At 38.3% G+C, this 20,357-nt stretch overlaps 1 protein-coding gene across 2 annotated transcripts in view; it reads right to left on the reverse strand.

Annotated features, from left to right (window-relative positions):
* Nucleotides 1-204: 204 nt before the first annotated feature.
* Nucleotides 205-20,357, reverse strand: part of NUP205 (nucleoporin 205) — a 79,489-nt gene continuing 59,336 nt past the window's right edge. For both annotated transcript variants that reach the window (XM_038559454.1, XM_038559453.1), the window contains 12 exons: nt 19,367-19,558; nt 18,155-18,276; nt 16,476-16,614; nt 14,686-14,812; nt 9,586-9,662; nt 7,062-7,190; nt 6,716-6,842; nt 4,997-5,163; nt 3,326-3,449; nt 2,763-2,891; nt 2,118-2,191; nt 205-551 (listed from right to left, as the gene is read on the reverse strand). In XM_038559454.1, the coding sequence (XP_038415382.1) occupies nt 399-551; nt 2,118-2,191; nt 2,763-2,891; nt 3,326-3,449; nt 4,997-5,163; nt 6,716-6,842; nt 7,062-7,190; nt 9,586-9,662; nt 14,686-14,812; nt 16,476-16,614; nt 18,155-18,276; nt 19,367-19,558 (1,560 nt within the window). In that variant the 3' untranslated portion in view covers nt 205-398. The remainder of the gene's footprint in view (nt 552-2,117; nt 2,192-2,762; nt 2,892-3,325; nt 3,450-4,996; nt 5,164-6,715; nt 6,843-7,061; nt 7,191-9,585; nt 9,663-14,685; nt 14,813-16,475; nt 16,615-18,154; nt 18,277-19,366; nt 19,559-20,357) is intronic.

The raw sequence follows: 20,357 nt of genomic DNA on the forward strand, positions 1-20,357 counted from the left end.
ACTCTACCCCAGGGAGTAACCCTGATTATCACAGAAGTGGAATATAGATAACAAAAAGATAAAAAATTGGAATTTTCAGATTATGCCTTTAATAGAACATTCAGAATTATATCCCTAATGAGAAAACACCACTGTGAAAAGTTTGTTAGGTTCCCGTTAATGTTGATCATTTTCTAGGTCAAATTTCAAAAGACTAACCAGATATTTTGTTTTTTAAAAAGTATTTATTTTTTTACTAGTGAGCTTGGAACCAGGCAAAGAAATTTACAGAAAAGATGTCCATATATAAAGAAAGAAATAGCAAAATATTTTTTGGTCATAATTTAGAAACAAATCTATAAAAAGGGGACAGTTTCCCCCAATTCATCTCTTCCCTAGAAGAGTATAAGCACAGGCCCTCAGTTCCTTGATATCCTCAGCAGGCCTCGGATACGTCTGACTAGAGCTTGTATGAAACTATAGCGAGATCGAACTTTTGAGTACAATCCTTCAATGTCCAGAAGTTTCTTTTGTAGTGATTCTCCAAAAGCGTTGATGGCATCAGCCTGAAGCTAGAGGTAATACAGATGATGTTATTATTAAAATTACAGTCTCAATTATTTCTTTTATTCTATGTCTTCCTATTTAAAATACCTTGGAATTTTTGTAATGTGGTCCTTTCTCCCTCATGTAGCTAATTAAACATTTACATTTCCATGTTAGAATTTATTGGTATGAAATTGTTTCTCCCCCCTTTCCTGTCTTATATAAATGTGTAAAATTTTAAATAGGAACAAATGTGGATGCTGTTGATATATAGTCATATACACAAAAACACTTCCTGAAGGGTGATACAAGAAGCTGTTAGGAGTGGATGCCTTTAGGGAAAGAAACAGGTAAGGTGGAAAGAAGCTCTTACTTTTACTTGATTTTTCAACTAGAAAGAAAAATTGCTTGTGTATATTTTCAAAGAATATAAAGAGAGAAGAGCCTGGTATACACTTTAGAATTCATGTATTTTAGAATGCATAAGTAGTTTCAGATGGATTCTTTTGGCATTATCCTGAAACACTAAAATTGAGTAAAAAATTAGATGAATCTACCTGCCTTCAGTTTTGCAGTAAAATCAAAGCACAGAGGGAGAAAGTTATTTATTAACCCTATAGTTTAACTTTATAATAGAACAGTCTAATGAAACAGAATTAGTCTAGTCATTAATTCAACACATATTTATTAAACATCTTCTGAAAGATCTATTTGGCTAATTCTGCCCATGGCCTCATTGAACATTGACTTCCCTAAACAAACCTAGCCAAAATATGAATTACATTATGAAGTCAACTAAGGGGCAGATAGTAGTCAGGGCTGGGATGAGAGCACGCTATGTATGACGTCTGGGTAGGTATGGTCTGGAGAATACTCTTTCCTGGATAAACTCAACCTTCAGCTTTAAGAAAGGCAGTGACCAAGAGGGACTAGGGAAAAGCACAGGCTTTATCTCATTAGGGCTACGGACACTCAGATGCCTAGCAGCAAATCTAGTTGCAATTCAGTTTATCTAACATGCCTACCCTGCTAACTGCTTTGTTCCTAACATTCCTATTAGATTCATATGAGGTTTTCACTTTGTTTTTGGAATGCTCTTCATCATTCCAACATTATTGGTCAAGAGGTTACTAAGTACATAATATATAGTATTATAGTCTCCTGCAATGGAACTTTTAATGGCTATTCATAATCTCTCCATTAAAATTATTTTCTGAAAAATTAAGTGCTAAGTGACACGTTGTGCCTAAGAAGTCTGCAAAGTCTAGAAACTGGGAGTTTCCAGAACACAATACCTACTAACGACTGAACTCTCATAATGGTCCTTCCAGGCACTACAGCCCTAGGAGCCTCACATATGAAACTTCATTTCATTCTGACAAAAACACTTTGAGGCTGAACTATCCTTCCCTTCAGTGAGGAAATGGAGGCTCAAAAGTAACTTGTTTGAAGTCCCGTAGCTGTTAGGTGGCCAGGCTAGAAATAAAATCAGGTCTTTGTACACAACTCTTGAAAATCATCATCTTACTAACATACTAGGCTTTTCCTTTTTCCTTTCAAAAAAGAAAAAGAGTATGAGAACAGAACCTCACCTGGTCTAAGTCATGTTGGCTCACTCCTGTCAGTCCACTTCTAAAATCTAGGTTGGTTTCTGAAGTGAAGGAATCTGGAGATAAAAGACACAGTCAAACCAGCTTTACAACTATGTATCTACCATACAGTAGAAGAACCTGAAGATAATGAACCAATATCATGAAACACATGGGTCAAGGCTGAGAAATCTATCTCAACTTCCAGTAAGTATAAGCCCTTGGGGAGCATTTCACTGGTCTAGGCCAGGATTCATAAGCTTTTCTTCCATTTCTTTCCCACTAAGGGATCCAATATGTGCTCATGGCTCAAAGAGGCTCAATGTAGCAATAAGAATCACAGCTTAGGCTGACCCACTTCCATTCTTTAGGAAAATTATTTGTGACCAGGGAATTCTGGAGCTGGCCAGCCCTTAACTGCAAGAAGCTGAAGAGCGGTATCTCAGATGTTCTTATGCTCCACCCAATCTTCCATGAATAGACGTAAAATACAAGAAACAGCTCTATCTAATAAGTAAGTAGCTCTCCATTGCCCAACCACTCTCAGTAACTTGGAAACAGAAGAAGTAAATAAAAATGTAACTAGTTCTTCAAGGCACTGAAATCTGTAGGTGTGTATGGTTCACTAATTTTCATAATAAAATTTACCTTGTAGTCTTCTGCTTTTAAATAAGGTTCTGGAGGCAAACAAGGAATCTTGAGAATCTGTGGGCGTGCAGTGTAACAAGTAGTACTCCAGATGGCGCCAAAGAATAAATAGGCAGGTCTCTATGATAACTACAGAGAGCTCTGACTAAAGGAAAACAATCTCATCAAACCAGTTTCTGAGGAGGAAAACAGAGGAGAGCTGGATCTACCTCGTGACATACCCACCACCTTCCACTGAAGGTGTCTCCCCAGAAGGCAGCAAACTGTGGTCAGAGGAAGGAGTCAGGGACCATGGGGTGCTGCACCAGCACAGTCAACAATTGTCCCTGCCTCCCGTCCAGAGTGACTGTAGACATTATCAGGATTATTAGCTACTCTGAACAAAAATTTCAATTTGGAAATAGATCAGGCACTGGCACTTACTGGGGAAAAAAAAATCATGTCCCAATATGTCCCTTTTATACAGTTTTGCTGTGTGAGAATCAGTAAACAGTTCCCGCATTTAAAGATTTTCTTAAAGGTCACCACCACTCAAGTTCCCACTGTGACTTCATTAAGGATACAAGAACAGAGGGAAAGCAGTTTGGCTCGATTATTGATCAACTTCACCAAACGCCGTCTTGCTAGAACATATTTCTGGGCAGTAGAGATTTTCTCAACACCAACAGGCATCACAGACTGACACAACTGAGAATCAGAAACAAACGCAGGATTAGCGATTACATAAACTAACAGAAACTTCATGAAGAGAGGGTCACTTATGACAGGCCCTGCAAAAAAACAAAGAAGTTTAAACATTCCTGCAGATGAGAGTTATCATCTGGTTAGGAAGCTGGTAACTTTATAAAACCGAGAGCCAAAGTAGTGGAATTCACAAATGAAGACTCCTCTGCCGATTTCTGCAAAAGGTCTTATCTCTGTAACAGATGTTTCCAATCTGCTGAGGGGCCGACCAACCCTGAATCTCTTGTCAAACTAAAACAAAATTCAACAGTAGGTTTTTCAGGCCGTGGGTCTAACAACGCCATGGAGATTTTCTGTAACAGCTGTCATGTATCTTCTGAAGAAAATGTAAAAGCCGATTTCTACAGCATTAACTAAAATAGGCTCATCAACCAGAACCTCCTTTCATCACACCTCTGTTTGGCATAAGCACTGCGGTCCGATTCAAAATTCAGCTGCTGGGTTGGACAGAAGGCAAACTGAAGTGGGGCTGGGAGGGCACCGCACACTTGCCAGGAAGGCTGCCGTTTCTCTGGCGAGTGCTGGTGTCACCCGTAAGCTACGCGTGTTGGGGAAGGGCTGCCAGATGTAAAGCCCCCCACTTCAGGGATTACTAGAACCTCATCAGTAACTCCCGCCTCAGGACCTGCTAGCTGTGTGGCTTTGGGTAAATTATTCAAACTTCCAGGGCCTCCACTTCCTCATCTGAGAAAATAGGAGTGGCTACACTATCTGCCTCATGTATTGCAACAGAACTTGTCTGGCACATCAGAAACACCCACCAACTGCTCCCTATGATTGCTGGAAGCAGGCAAGAGGGAGGAGGTTTTGACTACTCTGAAGAGTAATGCGGAGCTTTTCAGGACAGTTGGTGCAAAGGAGGAATGGCAAAATGGCTCCACATCTAGGCTGCCACGGGCCACCAGGGAGCTTCAGCACCGGCCAGGGTATGCCTTGTGTCATTCAGCTGTGCCGGATGGGAGAGAAAGTGGCTACTTAGGATGTAAGCCTAGCGACTCAGTATCTTTAGCTACAATATCGGTGAATGATTCTGGGTCACTGAGGGCAGGCAGTCAAGTCTTATATGCTATCCCATTTGTCTGAAAAATTCTCTAAACAGATACTGAAGATGCTGAAGACACAGAGACCTCTTACTTAAGGGATCACTTCTACTGAATAAGCATCTGCAACAGAAACCCAGGTTTCTCAGCACAGATTTCAGAGTATGAATTACCAAAACTCTACTTCAAAAGCCAGCTGCCGTTCTACTGAAGGGTAGCAGGTGGTGTTCCTGAACAGATGCACTTCACCATCTTCCATTCAAGTGTTGCCCTGATTACCAGGTGTGGTGCTACGGGGAGGACTCTTCTTCAAACCACACAGAGGCATCATTTCAAGCCCTTTTATCACTGCATACATCATCTTTACACACAAGTCGGACACCAATATTTTGGTCATTAGGAAAAGCAAGGATTCTCCAAAATCTCCATGGCTCATTATAAGATTCATACCTCTTTTATCTCATCTGGTGGAAGCTGCTCTACATTCTGTAGCTTGTTGACACTCCGTCGGTGACTGTCATAATAGCTGAAGAAATCATTAGCGCTCTGTTTCAGCAGGTAGACAATAATGCCCAAACCTGGCAGGCGCCAATATGGAATCACTGGAGCTTGGGTATCTAATAGAGTTGATAATAAAAACAGAATGTTCCACTTACAAGAATATTAAATGAATTTCAAATGACCTGTTTTAAAACAAGGGATGCCCAGAACTGAAGGGCATGTAAACTATTATTAAAACCAACCCACAACTACTTTTAAATACTTCTGACAGTTCAGAGGAGTGGTGAAGTGCCATGGTGATCTGGGACTCAAATCTAGGCAGTTCATCATCAGTCTCTGTTCTTAACTGCTAGCTTAAACTGCTTCTCTACAAATGAATATTCCTGAATCTACCACAAACCCACCCCCTCCTGTGTCTACGACTGGCAAAGGTTAAGTTTGCTGATTAAATCTTTAAAGAGTCTAAGGAAGAATAAAGACCAATATATATTAGGCTTCATAAAGTTCATCAAGTATTAAAGATCGGAGAATGGCCTAGTATGTGAAAGACAGGCTCAAAGTGAAAAGAAAGCAAGTGAAATTTTAATTGTTAGTGATGATTATTAATGTTTTTGAAGAATAAATGACAAAACTATAATTTCATTTGAAAATGTTATGATCAGGCTCAACTTAACTTGTTTTAAAATGTTAGATTCGGGGCAGCCCCAGTGGCTCAGCGCTTTAGCGCTGCCTTCAGCCCAGGGCATGATCCTGGAGACCCGGGATCAACTCCCATATCAGGCTCCTGGCATGGAGCCTGCTTCTCCCTCTGCCTGTGTCTCTGCCTCTCTCTCTCTGTCTCTCATGAATAAATAAATAAAATCTTAAAAAAAAAAAAAAAAAGATTCAAGGGGGAAGAACGGAGCCCCTTGGACACTTTATAATGGAGTTGCACAGAGTTGTTAGTTCCTGGCACCATTTACATGAAACAGTGGTTAGATACTGTTAAACTAATATACTTTAATAACACCATCCTACTAAATCTTTTATGTGATTAAGCAATTTTCAGGGAAAATAAGATCTTGAAGATGAAAATGTGACAAAATGATTTGCAGAAAAATCACAGAGCAAGCACCACTAACATCCGAATAGACTGTCTTCTGAGGGTCCCATGGGATAACAGCTTTCATCAACCCACAACCCTCACATTCCAGATCTCACCTACTGGGTCCTTAGGAAATCACAGACTATGTCAGTTTACTTAGCATCCACACTTTACTTTGCTGTGATACAGAAATTTGGAGCTATACTACGAGACCCAATTCAGACACTACCTTCAGCTTAACATGATCTTACGCATAAACCGTCTGTTATGTTTGTACATTTTTCACCCAGCTAGTTTACTTGCCCATCTTAGATACTTTCTTTGGGGTCTCAAATACTATTCAAACCCAAAGCTCTTTGAAATTTATCCTTAGAAAATCTTGAATTTCTCTGTCCTCTTGAGCTCTCTAACCTATCCACAGGACTGACACCAGTACCTCCTTACTGATCTTTCTTAAAGTCATTGACAAATTTTCCCACTAATTACACATAAAGAAAAGAGCTGCATTTCACTGGAGCCATCTAGAGCTTATTTTAATCACAGCAACTTAATCCTCAATTACAGCAAGAAAGAAGTCCACTCACCTTGCCGAGGTCCGTCTCTGTTAATGGTTTCTGACAGGCTCGGGGTGAAGAGACACATGGCATGCTGGAATGTGGGGGAGCTCTGTAACATGAGTGACTGGCAATATTCCATGACATTGGCACAGATCTACAAGGAAAAACAGTAACAAAAATATTAATTCCCCAAATGCCCAAATATCATGGAACTCCAGATTTGAAGGAGAACCAAGTTACTAAATCAATTTCTAAAATTACAACATTATAAATCAATGTGTAAAATCATTCACATCTGGTATCTTTATCATATGCTTCCAAAAATATAAAACCACATGTTCAAGAACGTATATACAATGCCCACCCCTCTCACCTGCTGCATGGCCAGTTCGAGTTCATCTTTCTTGCTCACTCTATCTCCCTCCACGTTTTCATCTTGAAATTTAAACTGGCGCAGTCTGTCAGAGCCTCCAAAGCGGCTTAGTAGTCCTAAACACTGGCGCTAAGAAAGAGAAAGATATTTTGTTCATATTTAATTGGCTAGGTCTAAAATCAGTGACCTCTCTTGGCGAGACATAAAGAAAACCTCATTCGGGAGTGGAATCACCTTTTAAAGGGTCTAATTTCTTACTTCCAACTGAGGCAAATAAAGTTAGCCCTATTAAAATTCACCTATTTGCAAATATTATTTGCTTGACAGTCAACTCATTAAAAGAACATCACTCTTTTTTTCTTTTAAGCAGTTAATCCCCATTACATTGTAAGCATTAGCCAAGAACATTCTGTTTCACACCAAATAATTCCTGGGTAGATACCCATTAAATAAACACAAGTTGATAAACACTGAGAAGCAAAATGAGATGGCAAACAGAAGACACTTTGTAACAAGCACATCCATAATTTTGTCTATGAAGGCTCAACTTTAAAGGCTGTTTCACTGAGGGCCGCTTCTGGGACTTCAGAAAGGGGGTGGGAACACACAGGGAGCCTTGGCAGATAAAATGAAAATGTCATCTGCTTGAAATGTTGGTACTTTTCCCCTGACAATACAGTTCTTCCTAAGGTTCTTGGAGGGAAAGAATAAGCTTTGCACAATATATCTAAATGGTTGAAATCAGAGACATGGGTTCCAACAGGAGGTACCTGACCTCTTGTTATGAGACCTGAAACAGGTTACTTAACCTCCACAAGTCTCAACGCTCACATTCCTAGGATACAAATAGTGATTACTACCTTATCAGATTGTGGTCAAGATTATCTGAGACAATGAATGAATCATATTTATATTAGTAATACAGTGCTCTGCACATAGAAAGTGGACCATAAAAACGTACTTTAAAACTAGCATGGCACACACACACACACCTACATACACATACAGACACAAACAGATATAATATAAAACAGCTTATGTAAACTGATGTTAGTTTACATAATAAGATTGGTAAGCCAAAACATATTAAGAAGACAATATATGGGACGCCTGGGTGGCTCAGCAGTTGAGCGTCTGCCTTTGGCCCAGGGCATGATCCCAGAGTCCCAGGATCGAGTCCTACATCGGGCTTCCTACATGGAGCCTGTTTCTCCCTCTGCCTGTCTCTGCTTCTCTCTCTGTGTCTCTCATGAATAAATAAAATCTTAAAAAAAAAATAAGACAATATAAATGTATTTTGCCAAAATAGTTGTATCTATTTTTAAAATATTACCTGCTGTTTGCTACCCTTACAGATAATACAAGATGCACTAACACATTTCTAGAGGTCACCTTGTGAAATAGCCTCAAAAATATCTTTTTCTCCCTACCAAACAAGAAAAATTAGAAGAAAAAAAAAAGAAGAAAAAAATAAAAGAGTATCTGAGTTCGGCTGGTAACAGTGCAACTCTTTCTGGAGTGCTGTTTGATAATGACTCACCATGTACTCTGTATGTATATTTGGGCCTAGTGAGACCAGTTATGTTTTCTAACCTATAGCTCAAAAATGTGTACACAAAATTGATGACAGCAGTTTTATTTTGGAAACTTGAAAAAACAGTTCACGAAGAGAACTGGTTAAGAAAACTACTGTATTGGGGCCTCTGGGTGGCTCAGTCAGTTAAGCATCTGCCTTCAGCTCAGGGTCCTGGGGTGGAGCCACACTTTGGGCTCCCTGCTCAGTGGGGAACCTGTTTCTCCCTCTCCCTTTGTTACTCCCCCACTTGTGCTCTCTCTCTCTCAAATAAATAAAATCTTTTAAAAAAGAGAAAACTACTATATCAAAAACAATAAAATATAAATTCTAATATATAAATTAATATTGTGCAGCTAAACAAAAGTGAAGCTGCTCAGATCAAAGCAGGCCACGAGGCTCCCAGAAAGAATGTGATAAATATCTAGTTGACAAGTTATCTAGTATGTCTGAATATATTAAAAGGAGATTACACAACTGCGAGAGAGCTTGGGAATAAATTAGAAATAAGCACATAAAAACCAAGCAAATAAAGAAACAATTACTCACTCTAGGGAAAATACAAGGTTGCATATAAAAGTAACGTATCACATGGAATGACATAATGGAGCTGCACAAACTTAATCATAAATAACAATACTGATCTAATCAAAACTATGATATAATTATATTGAGTTTAGGGGAGGCATGAGAAATGTCCATATAATATGGCAGAAGAAAAGGAGAAAAAAAGATCTAAGTTCTCATCCTCCTTGATGGAAAATCAACAGATGATTCCTAAAATTCAAAAACAAGCGTATTTTTTCGAAATACCAAAAAAATCAATTAAAAACCATCAAGAGGGTTTTGTCCAAATCTAGGAAGCAGAACAAGAGCATGGGTGAGTGGACTGTTGTATTTTGCTGTTAAGTCTTAGAACAGCTACTCTGTAAAGAAATAAGAATCAATTACCTGGAATCTTCCAATATGTCCCTGTAGTTCCATTAGAGATCCTTCATTTACATCAACATCAAGTTCACTTAATATACCTATAAAATTTGGAATGCTTTTAAATATAGTTTTATAATCAACAAAATAAAAACATTAAAAAAATTAGAAGAGTAATGCTAGCATTTTATACTCTACTAAAACTGGACACAGACTTAGGAGTCTGTGGGAAAGAGTTTTGGGAAATACAACTTTGCAAAGATTATAAACGTACCATTACATGTTCATTTATAAGCAATCTAAATCTAGATTGAATTAATAACTTTAAAAGGTATTTCTTAAAGTTTTTGAGATGGGGGCAACTGGGTAGCTCAGTGGTTGAGCATCTGCCTTTGGCTCAGGTTGTCATCCCTGGGTCCTGGGATTGAGCCCCACACTGGGCTCCCCGCAGGGAGCCTGCTTCTCCCCCTGCCTACATCTCTCTGCCTCTGTGTCTCTCATGAATAAATACATTTAAAAATTTTTTAATTTTTTAAATGAAGTTTTTGAGATAAATCCTTTTATTTATAAGCATAAAAGTTAAAATTTTCTAAACTCGACAATAAATAACTTTCTCATGAAAGAGTTCAGGATATTAAACCCTTATAACGAAATACATTTCTTTTCTCATTTAACTCTCTATACTATACCATTTGATTTTTTTTTTCTTTTCCCTTAAGCAAAGTACAGTTTGCACATACACAGAAAAGCTCCCATTCAACTTCTGTTTAGATTTATTACAAAATTCTGAAACTGATCAATTTCTTATAATACCAGAAAAAAACCCCACCCTTTATTTCTATGGAGCCCTCCAAGCAAATCCACAGGGCATCCTTCCTTTGTTCTGAGGTTATAGTCATGCTGAGGATCCACCTGCACCTGTCTTAGTACCCTAACTTTGTTTTTGCAATCCATTTAATTCCTTATTTCTAAGCATACGCTCCAGAGCATGTACTGGAACCTTACTTATCCTTTGCTCCTCATAATGACAAGACCTCCTCTTTGTAGGTTTCTCAGCCCATGACCTCACACAAACCTACAGAAGATACTCCTACCATTTGGCACATACTGGCTTGCTATAACTCACCTGTGCCTCATTACTCCATCCCTTCCCACCTCCACCTCCTTTGGGAGTCTGTACCCAGAATCACCTTCTATTCCATTTTACCAAAATCTACCTTGCCAGAGAGGATTTTTCCTCATCATTTGAAAATATGTTCAGTTCTCCCTTATACTCCCAAAACCAAACAAACAAAAACCTAGTTAATATCAAATTCTTGAAATATTTTTTTCTACACTTGCTGCTTGTAATTTTAAGCCCTTCTTTCCCAACCTACCCCTTGAAAGCTGGATCATGTACCTAACACTATCATGGAATTCAGACCTTTTCCTCTTTGTCCTCAAACTTCCTGATCTCTGCAACATGCGTTGCTATTCCCCAGTTCTTTTTTATCCCCACCTGCTGCCTCTTCTTAAAAAGACTAGTTGGAGCACCTGGCTGGCTCAGTCAGTGGAGCACGCAAACTCTTGATTTTGAGGTTGTGAGACGGAGCCCCACACTGGGTATAGAGATTACTTAAAAATAAAATCTTAAAAAAAATATATACCAATTCTCAGTTTCTGTAAGACCCTTCTGTTAAGTGTCAACTGAGTCCTCTGTGTACCACTCAGATCGCTCTCAACTCCAAAACACTTTCCAGAATATTTGTGGGTCACAGAAAAAAATTAACCTGCTGTTTCAGTATTTGAAGAGGTAAAACATAACCAGTATAAGGCTAGGCAATATGGGGGACACAGTTAAAAACGGGCTTGTAGTTTAATGGGAGCATTTAAGATAAAAAATATACAGTAAAATTATGGGAGAATACAAAACAATATGTCATCAAGGGCTGAACTGCACAGAGTAGGGTTGACAGGAGTCAAAACTGTTAAAAGTTTAAAAAATTTGGGAGGGTACTTGGCATTATCTTTTAAAAAAATTTAAGTATATGTTTTCTGACCAAAAACTGTCAGGAATTTACCAAGCCTACCAGCTCAAACCTATAAAAACACATATGTATATAAACACACACACTGTTACTAAATGCCATACTATTGGAAATTTTAAAAAAGACTGGAAACAGTCAACATGTTACAGGGGTCTGGGTAAACAACAAAGATCTGGTTAACTCTTCACAAGTGGAAAATTATGTAGCCAATTTAAAAGAATGAGGTAGGAGCTCTATGTGATAATGAGAAAAGATCTGGAAAAAAGTCACAAAGCAGTGTGTATGGTATGATTTCATTTGTGTAGGGAGGGGACAACTTTACACCACATGCATAGAGATTTCTAGAAAAATAAACTGATAACTGATTCCTTTTAGAGAGCAGGAACTGCTGGTCATGGTACTTTTACTCTGTTCCTTTGTTTGAATTTATCATGATCATGTAAAAATAAACTGCTTTTCTAAATACAATCTTAATATGCGGATTACTCTGTTTATTTTGTTTGAATTTATCATGAGCATGTTCAACTGTGCTCTTCTACAAACAATCTTAATATGCTGAATACAATCTTAATATGCTGGTCAAATGATGCTATTAGCAAAATACAAAAATTTTAGGCATTTAAAAAAATTAATGACAGGAGACTTCATGAATAAAACCACCTTACCAGAGGTTTTGATAAAAGGCAAATTCTCTTTATACCTATTCTCAGCACTTTTGGGTGAAGATGGCAGAATGAAGTAGCATCATACAATGTCCCTCCTGTCATCAACCTACAAAATGAATGACATTCACCAAAAGAGGTGGGAGGATTTATGCCATAAATACTAAAAAATGGTGATGGCAAAGGAAAAAAAAAAACAAAGAAAATCCTGGTGAAGTAAACAGCATGTTTCAGCTCATGGCCCTTATTCCACTCTTAGACGCAGTGTGAAGGAAAGAAGATAAACCAAAACTCTTGCAAATATACGAGATAAACCAAAGACTCTTCAATTTGCAGAGAAGCCTTTTAGAGTAACTGGGTAAGGCCTCAAGAAATCAAGGGAAAACTGAGAAAAGGAGAGCCACTACAAAGCATCATGGGACCTTAAGGAGAGGTAAGAAGGAGGGCCTGACTGGTATCATCTAAAAACACTGGAATGAGTTGAGGAAATGAGCAGAGCTAAGCCTACAGGACTGAGATACACCACGACTGGATGGAGTAGAGGCTGTGCTCTCCTCCGTAGCAGCATGGGATCCAAGTGTTTCAAGAGGCACTGCACTCAGCCCTGCCAAACACTCCCAATATGAAGGACTCAAGCACTGACAGCCCTGGAGAGGAAAACATATTGGGGTTGGTGGGGTGGAATCATGGGCTGGCCTTAGATTTCTCTGTAGCAACATAAAAATGGAGGTAGTATAGCCTACAAGTTAACTGCACAGGCTCAGAAGCCATACTGGCTGGGAAACTACACTACCAGTATTATCTATGTGACTTTGGACAAGGCAACCTCTCTGTGCTTCAGTTCCCTCATCTGTAGGAGGAAAATTATAGTTCTACCTCATAAGACTGTTGTGAGAATTAAATAAATATGTTAAGTGTTTAAAATAAGTACTTGGTACACTATGCTTAATAAATATGAGCTATTATCATGAGCTACAAGTTCTGAGGGAAATCGTAATCAGCTATGCCATTGTTTAAGACTAGAAGCAACCTTTAAACGTTCATAAACATCAGGGAACTCAGGGACTACAATATACTTTTTCTTAGGGGACAGGACCACAGTATAAATCAAAAATAGCAAGAAATGGGGACACCTGTGGCTCGGTTGGTTAAGTGTTCAACTCAGGGTCCTAAGGCCTAGCCTGGCACCGGGCTCTGTGCTCAGCACAGAGTCTACTTGTACCTTCTCTCCCTCCCTCTGCCCCTCCCGCTGCTCACAAGGGTGCATGCGTGCTCTCTCTCCTTTCAAATAAATTTAAAAATCTTAAAAAATAAAATAAAATAATAAAACCAAGAGATAAATCAAAAGGAAGAACTAGGACTGGTGAAGCCATGGGAGAAAAAAGGTACTGCTGTTTTTCAATGAATGCATGTAAAAATATACAAGTAGGGATCCCTAGGTGGCGCAGCGGTTTGGCGCCTGCCTTCGGCCTAGGGCGCGATCCTGGGGACCCGGGATCGAATCCCACATCGGGCTCCCAGTGCATGGAGCCTGCTTCTCCCTCTGCCTGTGTCTCTGCCTCTCTCTCTCTCTCTGTGACTATCATAAATAAATGAAAATTAAAAAAAAAAATAAAAAAAAAAAATAAAAGCAATCTACTTTAAAAAAAATATATATATACAAGTAAAACTAAATAACTGAGGGTTTCATGGATGCAGGACTGAATGCAAATAAAACTTGACAAAGTAAAAATAACATAAGCAAAATTAATCTAAAAGTGGAAGAAAAAGTATAAAAGAACACGACTTCACCTCTCACATCAGGAGTTGATTCTGTCTAAAATATACATGTACTAAAGAAATCAAAATGCAAAAAAGTAACCAAAATATGTTAATAATGATTCATGATCTTTTTTTCCCTTCTTAATCACAGCGATCATTTAAGAACTAATAATTCTTATGCTCTGGCAGCGAAGAAACATATGTCTGGAATTCAGCAAGCTCTCTGATTTCTCTTCCATTAATTTTTTAATCTGTTAAGTTCATGTAAAATTAAGTAGTTTTCTAAAACTGCACGTAAAAGGTAATCTCGTTCTCATAATTCACCTCAGTATGTCTCCAACTCTCCTGTGTGTGCATATACAGAAAACAACATCTGAAAAGCTACTCACCAAATGTTAACTTGTGGTGATTTCATGCTTGCTTTGGCAGCACAAACACTAAAAAAAGCACTGGGTAATTTCTAGGTAGTGAGGTTTTGAGTATTATTTTCTTGAACTCATTGAATTTTTTTGTATGTCATACGTATATATACTTACTAATTAAAAAAAAAAGCAGTTAAACTTGTTAATTTCAAGTAAGTCATATGTACTGCAAAGCTGTAAAAGCCTCATTCTATTAAGTGTACGTCAATCTGTAAAGAATTATTCAAAGTCCATTCAACATAATCAACTCACCAGGAAGTGCTGCTTTACTTATAATTCCCGTCAGCAGAGCCAGTTCCTGCAAAGACCCAGCACTCACATCCTGACAGCGCAGGATTGCTTGTATGGTATCAGAATGTGAAATGAGAAACTGCAACACCTGAGCCGATGAAAAGGAGGGAAAACGGAAAAAAAAAGAGGTCAAGAGTAGCAAATTGTATTCTACATCTGAAACTTACCTTGTCAATAATAATGAAGCACAAAATTTGATGTAATGAATCACACTGAACGTAGTATAAGCAACTGTCTTTTGCATTTATATAGTTTATTTCTTCAAGAAGCAAACATTTACCTAAAATTCCTAAGAAAGCTAAAGATGATTTCAAATTTTAGAAATTACTATATTTAGAGGCTAGGGTAGAAAGGTATAATATACCTTAAAACTACTGTATGAAAACCATTATGAAAACCATTGACCCTCCTTTTATTTTATTTTTGTCCAAATGAAACTAGAACAGGAGTTTAAAATGAGTGGGCATAAAAATGACTTACTGAATTTAAGTTGTTCTAGGAAAATCTGGCTAGCCTAACATGGGGACAATCACATAAAAGCTTTTGCTAAATTCTCCTTTTGATATGATAAATACCAACGAGATAAAAATCCTGACCTCCAAACTCTGCCCTTCCACCCTGACATTTTCTAGCGTACTTTCATGGAGAAATACAATTATTACACATGTGATGTCTCCTCACCAAATCACAAATGCCTTGAAGGTTGAGACTTTGCCAAAACAAGCCGAACATTGGAATTACTCAGAAACTGTGTCCCCTTTTATTTTTAATTCAGATTCCTGGCCTTCAGCCCATAATTGTCAGATGTGGAACTCTGAGCATGGAGCCCAATGCAGGGACTGAACTCATGACTCTGAGATCCAAACCTGAGCTGAGATCAGGAGTCAGATGCTTAACCAACTGAGCCACCCAGACGCCCCTAAGTAATCTATATTTTTAAAACAAGCTCCTTGGAGGAATTCTGCTATAGGCAGTACAAGAGTGGCATTAGAACTGACTCAAAGTCCACATATGAAAGTGTTAGGATGTACTAACGCAGTATAAAACAAGGTGCCATGTTAGAAACAACAGCATTCTATCTTGGTGTCATATGCCTGAAGACTGATGGCAGGAAGAGCACCTAAAATCACTGTAACGTATTAGGACACAGTTCCTGAAGCTGTCACAATAACAGAGTAATACAATAAAAAACTGTGGAGTCATAGTGATATCTAAAGAGTGAAGGTTTTTTGAAGGTTTCATTGAAAGGGGATGAAAATAAAATTTCTGGTGCTCAATGAAAACACTTATTTCCTTCTTTTAGAAAATTCACTTATTTCAATTACTTCATGCTCTAAACATCACAACCCAATGGGCCATTATCACCTTTCATAGGTTCTGCAGGGCCTAACATAGTGTATGGCCTCTCAATAAAGCCCTGGTTAAATTACATCTTGGAAGCCAGTTTATTCCTATCATGATAACTGCTTCCTTTTGCAGAAGAACAGATTTAGAGATCTTGCTTTCCATCTCACTATTCTATCTGTTCTTTGCTATAGGGTTTCATTCAAGTAAAAGTAAAGAATGGGCCAATGAAGCTCACAGCAAAGTACAAGGGGCTGGCTTTTGATGCCCAGGTTTGCCACAAACAGTACAGCTAAGGTAAAATCACAGATGTGGTCTAAGCCTTGGGCTTCTACAAGGGAAAATGAGGACTCTGCACTAGGACTCTTCCACACTATGGACTCTTCCACACTATGGACTCTTCTTACCTGCCCTGCTGCCTGTAAGTGCTGGGCAGTGCTGGATGTGAGGATGACCTGGCACAAGCGGAGAGCCGGGAGCAGAATCTGCCGGTAGCGGTCCACAGGGGCAGGGATGAACACTGGCGGGTCTCTCATGCCGAACATGCTTCATTCATTCCCACCCAACAAAGAGAGAGCGACAGTCCAAGAGTTAATGGACACCAACCATCCCCATGGCAAATAGTCACAGGTGCCTGATTAAGATATGAAGCTACTAAGGAGGGACGCCTGGGTGGCTCAGCAGTTGAGCATCTGCCTTTGGCTTAGGGCCTGATCCCAGGATCAGGGATTGGGTCCCACATTGGGCTCCTTGAATGGAGCCTGCTTCTCCTTCTGCCTATGTCTCTGCCTCTCTCTGTGTCTCTCATGAATAAATAAAATCTTAAAAAAAAAAAAAAAAAAAAAAGCTACTAAGGAAAATTCTGTGTCCCAAATCAACAAAAACAGTTATTTCAATTCTGAAAAATCTTAGTAAAGAAAATCTGCATAATTTGAAGACAATGCTTAGAATTTATTCAATATATTTATTCTACTCTAAATGCTTCTGTGGGCCATAAAAACTATAAAAAAGAAACAGGTAAAAACAAAAGTTATTTTCTCTAAATTTCCCTCTCCTATATGCAAAGCCAGAAAGGAGTCAACATTGCCTGTTATATTAAAGAAAAAAATTAAGATTTAAAAAAATTAAAGATAAGGTATTAATAAACTATCATTTACTGTAAATGTTTATATTTAAATTTTTAGACAAAAGAAAATGATTGCCTGTCAAGAAGGGAATGGATACAAAATATGGAGATACATAAGAGAAAGGCTTTGCACAAAGTGATTATACACCAAGGGCTGAGGAATGTAATTAACTCAATCCTCTCTTTACCTAAGGGAAAATAATAACTCTCATGTTTAAAATTTTAGAGAGTAATATTTAAAAAAATATTTTTCTGAAGGTAAAATTAATCCTGTTAATCAGTTAATCCTGAAACACTCAAATATTCACTTTGGCAATGGATCTTTTGAAGAAACTTAGTGAAACTGACCTAAGTGTTATTTACTGCTAAGAAGGTAGGTTAACAATGTTGCAACCAGGTAGACAAGAAAAAAAAAAAAAAAACAACCACCCAAATTTGAACCCAACCAAGGAATCTGTTAAAAAGCTTGAAACTTAAAATAATTTGACTAAAAGATTTCAAATATGCAAGTATTTGGTAAGACTCCACACTGAGCTCAGAGCCCAACAAGGGGTTTGATTTTATGACCCTGAGATCATGACCCCAACCAAAATCAAAAGCCGGACACTCAACCGACTAAGCCACTCAGGCGCCCCTAAAAATATATATTCTCTTGAACAGAACACTAAAGTTGGGAAGAAAAACATTTACTAACAAAATGTTCTATTTCCTTCTTACATTACTGCTCTAAAATGGAAAGCATTAGGTCTTTCCTACTTTTACCCTGACTAGCAACTTCCATTCATTAGTAAATGGCAGGAATGTAGGACCCAAAAAGAGTCATCAAGAGGAAAGAGAGTATTGCTCAAACAGCATGATAAACCAATGGCAAAATTATGTTTGGAACTTCTTTTTTTCCTCACTGATCCTTTACAGTGAGGAACTAGTAAGGAAGCAACACCAGTGTATATGGACACTTACCCCTGTGGGTCCATCTCTGGGCGCATGTCATAGACCTGACATTGTGCCAGTCTCACTATCACCCCAGACCTCAGCAGCTCTAGTGCACCCTGCTGTATCTTAGCCACTCTTGTAAGAAATGCCTAAGAAATTACAAAAGGAAAATCGTCAGTACAGAAATCATATCCCAGGGCCTCAGATAAAAATGAGACTCTCTCACAGTACATTTCTGATCTTTAATCATACTGAAGAGAGGGGATCCCTGGGTGGCTCAGCGGTTGAGTGCCTGCCTTCAGCCCAGGGCATAATCCTGGAGTCCTGGGATCGAGTCCCACATTGGGCTCCCTGCGTGGGACCTGCTTCTCCCTCGGCCTGTGTCTCTGCCTCTCTCTCTCTCTCTCTCTCTCTCTCTCACTCTGTGTGTGTGTGTCTCTCATGAATAAATTTTAAAAAAAAAATCTTAAAAAAAAAATCATACTGAAGAGAAATTCTGAGCTAGCTATGCAGGGGCACATTATACTCTGTTTCTCATATACACTGAAGATTGGCACCGCATATCTGAAGTGCTGCACACAATGCCTTCCATGAAATAAGTATTCAACTCAACTGTAGTTTCTCTTATCATCATGTGGGCATATGGAGGGCAGGGAAGATTGTTTTGCCTACACCTTGCCTCTAGTACCTAGCGCCATGCCTGGCATATAATAGGTATTTAATAAATACTTACTGAATAAACAAAGGAGGGAAAAGAAGTTAGTAAGAAATCTAAGATTTCAAGGTTCCAATTATTGTGACAATGTAGTATTTTCAACCAAGGGGTAACAGAGAAAACACATTTGGAGGAAAGGAAATGATAGATTATATATTATATTGAAAAATTCTGTGTTAACAAGCAACTAATACAGTCTGAATTTCTTGTGAAGAGACAATTTTGTCCACTGCTGTCCTCAGAAGACTGAATGTCCTATCATTTGCATTTGCCACCATTAGCAACCTGAGTAAGTAGCAGTTCCGTTAACTTACCAACCCTCTCAGGATCACTTCAACTCAACTTTGGTATGCTTAGAAGACACGTTTCTAACACATGTTCCAAATTTAAAATTCCCAAAGATGATTACAGCTTACACGATAGAAATATCCAAAATGCTGGCCACATTAATATTCTTTAACATATCTATAGCTCTAAGAGGAACTGAGCTGCTGCTCTAACTTGTAATGAATGCAAAGCCTTACCATTTTGGATTCGTACGTATAAAGAGCTTTTAAAAGGGGAGGTTGTGGAGTTAGTAAGCTCTGCAAAGTATGGTCATCTTCTACCAAGCTGTCCACAAGCACCTTCAAATAGCCACTGTTAGAAAGATACAAAAGCCACTGCTGCTGCTTATCTACGGAGACAATCCGATCAAGTAGAGCCAGTGCCAGCATCTGAAGGAAGAACAAAACCAAAGTTCAAAACATAGAGACAGCTACCAAAATCATTGACAGAAACTGCCTTTATATGAAAATACTTAGGATTTTTCTGACAAGGGGAATGGTGGCTTGCAATAACATTTTCTTATTTTGTTTTTCTGAGAAACTAAGAACTATGTATACAGAATCTCGATTTATTAGTAAAAGGAGGAAAGGGACTTCTTTAAAATAGTTTTTCCTTTTCTTTTCCTAACTGTGAAGTTTTACATGCTCATTACAGGAAACCTAGAAAAGCATACAGAAAATATGTGGTCTGACAACACTGTTAATCCATTTTGGTCTCTCTCCTCCCAGTATTTTTTCAATGCATAAAAACACTTAAACTTTTTTTAACATAACTGAGAACTTACTACACAGTTTATATTTTATCCTATTTCTTAAACTCCTGTTTCCCATGGTCTTCAAATACAGCTGACCTTTGAACAACATGGGGGTAAGGAAAATCCACATATAACTTTACAGTCCCCACAATCTTAATTATTAACAGCGTACTGTTGACCAGAAAAGGCTTCTGGTAACAAAGAGTAGAGTAATACAGATTTTCTGTTATACGTACTATATACTGTATTCTTCCAATAAAGTAATCTAGAGAAAAGAAAATGTTACTAAGAAAATCATAAGAAGAGAAAATACATTTACAGTGCTGTACTCTGTCAAAACAAATCTGCATATAAGTGGACCCACACAGTTCAAACCCATGTTGTTCAAGGATCAGCTGTGTATGATTCAAATGCTATGAAATATTCCAGTAGCA

This window comes from Canis lupus, chromosome 16 (assembly GCF_011100685.1).
Source record: "Canis lupus familiaris isolate Mischka breed German Shepherd chromosome 16, alternate assembly UU_Cfam_GSD_1.0, whole genome shotgun sequence".
NCBI classification, from domain to species: Eukaryota; Metazoa; Chordata; class Mammalia; order Carnivora; family Canidae; genus Canis; species Canis lupus.